This window comes from Hordeum vulgare, chromosome 2H (genome assembly GCF_904849725.1).
Source record: "Hordeum vulgare subsp. vulgare chromosome 2H, MorexV3_pseudomolecules_assembly, whole genome shotgun sequence".
In the NCBI taxonomy this organism is placed as follows: domain Eukaryota; kingdom Viridiplantae; phylum Streptophyta; class Magnoliopsida; order Poales; family Poaceae; genus Hordeum; species Hordeum vulgare.
Genome location: NC_058519.1, coordinates 147,354,920 through 147,361,484, shown reverse-complemented (window position 1 = coordinate 147,361,484; position 6,565 = coordinate 147,354,920). Strand labels below are relative to the sequence as shown.

Genomic DNA, 6,565 nt, shown 5'->3' with positions numbered 1-6,565 from the left:
GCGTTTTGGCTCCCGGAAGCCATGAAAGCCTTTATTTTTGAAAATTTCAAATTCAAATTTTTATGGTTTAAAAAATTCTAAAAAAAAATATGCATGTATGTAAGGATGTAACCGACATGTGTGTAAAATTTCAGGTCAAAATACTTTAAAACGTGATCTGTACAAAAAAGACAAATTTATGGTCTGAAATGATGAATAGTAACATGTGTTAAACAGCTTTAGATTTGTCATTTTTGCACGGCCCTCATTTCAACGTATTTTGTTCTGAAAATTTACACACTTGTGTATTAAACCTTCATTTATCTATGTATTTTTTTTAGAATTTTTTGAAACATTAAAATACAAATTTTTACTGAATTTGAAGTTTGAATTTAAAGGCCTCCAGTGAGCTCGGGAGCCAAAAGCAATATTCGGAAGCTATAAAGCTATAAAGTTAGCTATGGTAATTTCATGTCAAGAGTAAGAGACATCGAACAGTTCGTGACAGCGTGTTTGCCGACATAAAGTATATTTCAGATCTTTAATACGGATATGGACATCTGGGCAAGTTCTCAGTGCCTACAATGATAATTAATATGGCTAAAAGTGTTCAAAAGGACGGCATGAAGAAAATAGCCAGCATCTCACATTCTCGCTAACCTACCTAGACAAGAAACTAGCGTCATCCACCCTGATCAAGAACCAAAACTGAACCAGGGACGCAACCACAGAAGCAGTTTAAATGGGCGGTGAAGCTGAATATGTCACTGGGTAACCCGTTCCGCAATATGGAATCGAGGCGTTCGCCAACTCATTTCTGATGGGGGCGGAACTCATTTCTGCTGCTGTGGCTTCCCGACAGAATGCAGATACACCGAGATAGAAACGACCCTGAAATGTTAGCACATTTTGTTAGGCCAAACACGTGTTACAAGGCTCCAGTCCAGACATCTTGTTGCTGCTGCACTTGCATCATCACTTACGTGGATCCAAGGAAGAATGCAAGGGATAGATTGAAGCCGAACAAGAAGACAGATACAATTGCCGTCAGAAGCATTGCGACCGAAGTTGAATACACCTGTATGTGTATGCAGAAATACATGGTTAGGGAATCAAATACAGGGTGGAAGTGTTAAGGACAAAAGAGTGGTGGGAATGTCTGATATCAAGAATTCTTTCGATCTGCCTCAATAATTACTAGAGCATTTCATAATTCATAGAATCTCAAAACAAATAGAATAACCAAGGTGTCTTAAATATTCCAAGGTTTGATATCTAAAGACCATTAAACTACTGTCAACATTGCAGGATAACTGACTGATAATCTTGTTTTCTTGCTTCCGAAAAGATGAACAGAATTTGTTGATTGTTTTGTGAAGAGATTTAGATGGTCTGTCGATTACAATAGTTTCTCAGATAACAGAATGTGGACTGTCGAGTAGTAACATATTTCCCCAGATGACAGAATGTGGAATGCCAAAGTTACTCAGATAACAAAGTGTGGAAAATGCGAGCATAGAGAATGCATTAAGTACATGGGAAAAGTTTACGTTCAGCCGACGAATCGCACGCGAGCGATCCGCCGGCTCCTCTGTACGACGCGTGTTTCTTTTCCTGTAACTTTACATGTGTTGCAAAATTTTCCTCCGCAACAATAAACACGTTGCAGAACATAAAAACGAAGAAAACGCCAAAACATGCGCAAAGAAAAAAACTGCAACAAAGCGATTGTTTCAGAAACTCGAGCGTTGTTTCAGGAATTACCAGGTGCCCAGCCGAAGCAAGCGCGAAGAAAAAAAACTGCAACAAAGCGATTGTTTCAGAAACTCGAGCGTTGTTTCAGGAATTATCGGGTACCCAACCGAAGCGCGTGCGAAGAAAAAAAAACTGCAACAAAGCGATTGTTTCAGAAACTCGAGCATAGTTTCAGGAATTAGGCCAAAGCCCCGCGTGAGGATCGGATGGATGAGATCGGCTGAATGCACCAAATCAAACGGCTGCGAAGGTGGCAGATCATTGGAAATAATCCGCCGGTACACGCGTAGCGTTGCCCAAAGTACATGTTATAAGATGTAATCCAAATTTAAGCAATGCATGTACAGTAAAACAGTCACACTGATGGAAAAGGACTGCAAACTGCATTAGACAATTTGTCATTACTTAAATCCACGACTGACTTTCGTTGTCCATCAAGGCACGAAAACTGAAAATAGAAAGATGCGAAAATTCTCCACTTGGCATAATTCACTGAGACAACCATCTAAACTTAAATTGAATTAGCAACACGTGAATATTTCTAATGCAATGCAACGAGCAAGTAAAGCACATATTTTATTTGAATAAAAAGTTTAAAACCTAGGTGACGGGGGAAAGATTTTAGGAGAACATTCAAGATTTTAATTAAAAAGTAAAACTGACACTAAAACAGTAAGAGGTGACCCGGTAGGGGTAACGTGAGGTGATGGAATAAGCTACAGCTAATAGAATGTGCAATTTTGAAGAAAAGATGGTTATAACACAATAATTTAAACCACGAAACCAGTTGTAGAAGTTAAGAGTTTGTACCTTGACAATATTGTCAGCATACTTCATCACCATTGATACAGCAATGCCACTGCAAAGAAAAGCAAAAATATTACAAGGTTAAGTTCATCCCAAACAATCAAATGTTAAATCAGATTAAAGATCCAGCTGTAGTACCTGAGTGCATGGTTAAGAATCATCAGAAGTGTAATAAATGAGTAGCCATGAAAAAAGCCTCTACAATAGATGCCAGTCAGGTTAGAATAAGCAATATCATGCATTGTAACAAAAATATTATGACAAGAAATGAAGCAATTTACAACACAACTAACTTGTTCATGACAGCATCGAAGTCCTGAACACAAATGGCAACTAAGTTGAAGAGCATTCCAAAAATGTACAGCCAAAAATTCTGTACATTGATGTTTCTTGAAGGACGTTTTTTTATTATAGCCTGCATTGTTCAAAAATGGATATGACTTACACCCGTCAGAAATCCCCTTGACAGTCGAATCAGATGATTATTTCTAAAGCAAGATACATAAGCAAAGAGGGGCAATTGCACAAAGTCACATACTTCTGTGTATACCCCAGCAAAACCACTTAGAAGAGCCATCACCTGAAACAGAAAGACAGTCAGCAAGTTTGGTAAACTAACTTACTATAACAAGTCCAAGTGACTAGACCGAATGATTTTTCCCCTCTTATATGCTTACAATGGCCATCATCCAACCTTGAATTGGGGTTTGAAGAACATGGTCTGATCTGAAAGGGGCACATTATTTCTCTTAGCTGAACACATTCATTAGAGAAATGAGGCAAGAATACTGAGAAGGGGAAAAAGAATCCAAGCTTATTTTTCTTACGAGGGGTTTAGCTGAGCCGTAGTGCAGCCAGCACATAAGAGAATAAATGCAGCCCACTGAATTTCACTTAATCTGGAAAGAACATGAATCATTCAGTGATGCAACATAGGTCAACAATCACCATGCTAGATTAACAATTGAAAACAGGTGTTGCTGTGTTAGGGAAGAAGAGTGCTATGAACAGTTCTTGAAAGGATGAAGAGGAACATGGACATTTGTGGCACTTAAAGAACACCACGTAGATTATGATGGCGCTCAGGCTAGTGAATTATTCAAAAATGCCTACAGGTCATGATGTAGCATGTTTGTGTGATCGTGCAGAATGATGAATACTTGGTGAGGAGTTGAATGCTGCTACATCATTTCAGCAAAGGTAAAGTATCCAACATATTACAAGGCTTGAAGAAAAAAGAAATATAAAGAATAAAGATATCAGCAAAGTAGTAAAAAGAGCACATATCATTAGTTCCCTCTATTCCCAACTTCCAAAGCCACATTAAGCTAGTCCAACTTACTTCTTCTTTAGAATGATACGGTATAAGACACCAGTGCTGATAATATTCAGGTTCTTCAGGATCTGGTAAGCTGGTGCGTCCACATAGGCGAAGATGTAATACTGACAGAAAGTGGAAATATGGTTCAAACTTTTGTTGTTGATGATATGAAGTTATTTTATCACAAGAGAACTTGACAAGTGGCATACCTGCAATAGATTCTTTACCATGTAAAGTACGGCGGGGATAGGATAAACACTAACTTCATCAAATGATGTACTTAACCTGAAAACAAAAATGTCGGTAGAGAGTAGGGAAAAAGAAATAGACATTCGGAATTTAATTGGTAGATTACGGTAGAATGGTCACCTATTATCTTCTGTAACACCTTGACTGTTCCATGTTCTGTACAGGGCTAGAAGTGATAATAGACATTTTAAAGCTTCCACCTAGACATAGATGAATAAATTCAAGAGAACAAAAGGGGAAGCTCCTGAATCTACTATCACCAAGAGAGAACTTAAATTCTCACCGAAAAGTTTGCTGTTGTGACACTATATTCATACTTTCCAGCTCTTTTCGACCACACAATCAGTATTGCCTGGGAACTTGTTAGTAATGTCAATGCAATTGTTACAATAGACCTGTAACAACAATTGACACTTGCCAGTAAATATTCTGATTTTTCAAAAACTATGCGATACAGCACAAAGGTTGCAAACAGTCTTACTTCTGCTTCCAACTATGCTTGCCCTTCGTACCTCCTGCGGTGACAAGGGGGGAAGTGGCTGCAGCTGTATATAGTACATGCATTAAAGATGTGATGTTACTGATTATAGATTTATAGTTCAACAAGAAATTTCAACAATGAACCAAGAGCTTACTGCTAGAAAGAGACCTCCCAGCAGGGCTTTCTATGTCCTTCTGAGATATGGCATCGTAGCCCTCCTACAGATTATACAGGATAAGACAGGTTGTCAGCACACGACAAAATTGATAAAGTACAGTTCGCCATACCACAAGGAACCTCAAACAGACACGGGAAGACATTGCCAGAGCTTGAAATTGAGCTCAGCACGGGTTACCAGTGGTGAGCATCAGCAGGAGACAGATTAAATCAGTTTGCAATTGCAAGTTTAAGTTATAACAGACCAGCTGACCTCTAATAGGAAACAGGTAATATCAGTTTCTCGAATCATACTTACTGAACTTACAATAAACAATATTTAACTAATTTTAATTGAGTTCAAGTTACTTCCACTAGGATGCTCATGTGTCACAGAAGAACAATTTACATAGTAATTAGTTCATCATGGCTTAAAGTCATGCAAGATGCTGCGTTCAAACAACTACTCTTTGAACATCCCAAATGTGTTTACCAATCAAGTTAGCAAATTACAAGAATTAAACATCAGCCACTGGTACGTTGTTGTCAATTATAAGACAAACTGGCAAGCAGTTACAACTTACAAGCAACACACAGCTGATACTTGCAATCACATAGAAAGACCCAACTCGTGCCCATAAATGTAGTATTGCAGAGTGCTGTTCTGGAGTGTGCCGTGTATATCCACATTTCACAACAATCCATGGCAAGCATCACTGCAAGTTTAATTCATCAGTCATGTTTATGTTATTCGGGTTGTGAATTGCTACAGCCACAATAATAGTAACACAATACTCTTCAGACCAGTCACCAAAACGTCTGAAATCAGTTCACAATCAGCTAATACCAAACTCTACAACAAATTGAAGTCATTAACCCCAGAAATACCAGAACATTCCCCTAAGGGAGGGACATCATTCGCTACCGAATTCTGATCAGAATCTCGGCTGCAGTCTTCCTGGGCACTAACCAGTAACCACGACTAGATGACGACCCACACCCGTAGCACTCTGATCCTTAATCGAATTAATAGAAAACCAACGCCACATTTAAGTGGCATCTAAGACCGCAGGCGGCCAGGAATCTCGGAACCCTACGTCGAGAAACAAAACAAGCACAAAGGAAAAAGGGGAAACAAAAACCTCGCCGCGGCAGCGACGAGCGATCTATCCTAACCTAGAGGCGGCGTCGACGGCGGGCCAGCGCGAGTAGCGGCATTCTTCCCTAGGGTTGCGGGTTTGAGCTCACCTGATCCTTCACTCTTCTGTACTCCATTGCTTCCTCTCGGGCCTTCGCCTCCTCCTCCTCTCGCCGCCCCTGCTGCTGCCGCGGCTGTGGGCTCGGGAGGGGGAGGGAGAAGGGTAGGCGCGAGGCTCGACGACGCTGGAGGCGGAGATTGGCTGCCGGGCCTTCCCCGTGGGATCAGTAGTGAGCAAGCGCGGAGCGGCTGGGGTGGGGAGTGAGGAAAGAATCACGGCGGCGAGGAAGAAGCGAACAGAAAGAGAGGCGAGAGAGAGAGAGAGGGATTTGGTGCTAGCTTTTCCTTGGCCTCTCTGACGAGTGGGTCTCACGTGCTACTTCTTGCTTTGCAAATGGGACGGTCTCTTTAATTATCTGAAAACATTTGATTGGCATTTTTTTTCTTCAGAAGTGGTACATATTCAGCTTCAGAATTCCTTGGCTAGACCTTGCCAGGTACGGAGTATGAGATGGCACACACCATCGGCGACACCCACACAACACTTGGCCTCTTTGATTCGCTGGATTTGCAAAATACAATGGAAAAAAACTATGGTTTGAGATGTCATGTACTATCT

At 40.5% G+C, this 6,565-nt stretch overlaps 1 protein-coding gene across 1 annotated transcript; it reads right to left on the bottom strand.

The window, feature by feature from the left end:
- Positions 1–491: 491 nt before the first annotated feature.
- LOC123425600 (CMP-sialic acid transporter 2) lies at positions 492–6,282 on the bottom strand. The gene is made up of 15 exons (XM_045109290.1): positions 5,997–6,282; positions 4,747–4,810; positions 4,593–4,656; positions 4,395–4,506; positions 4,232–4,311; positions 4,072–4,147; positions 3,884–3,984; positions 3,369–3,440; positions 3,219–3,267; positions 3,080–3,121; positions 2,835–2,956; positions 2,680–2,739; positions 2,545–2,593; positions 963–1,057; positions 492–870 (listed from the first exon to the last, which is right to left on the bottom strand). The coding sequence occupies exons 1-15, from the start codon at positions 6,021–6,023 to the stop codon at positions 813–815; spliced, it is 1,071 nt and encodes a 356-aa protein (XP_044965225.1). The 5' UTR covers positions 6,024–6,282; the 3' UTR covers positions 492–812.
- Between the last annotated feature and the right edge of the window lie 283 nt (positions 6,283–6,565).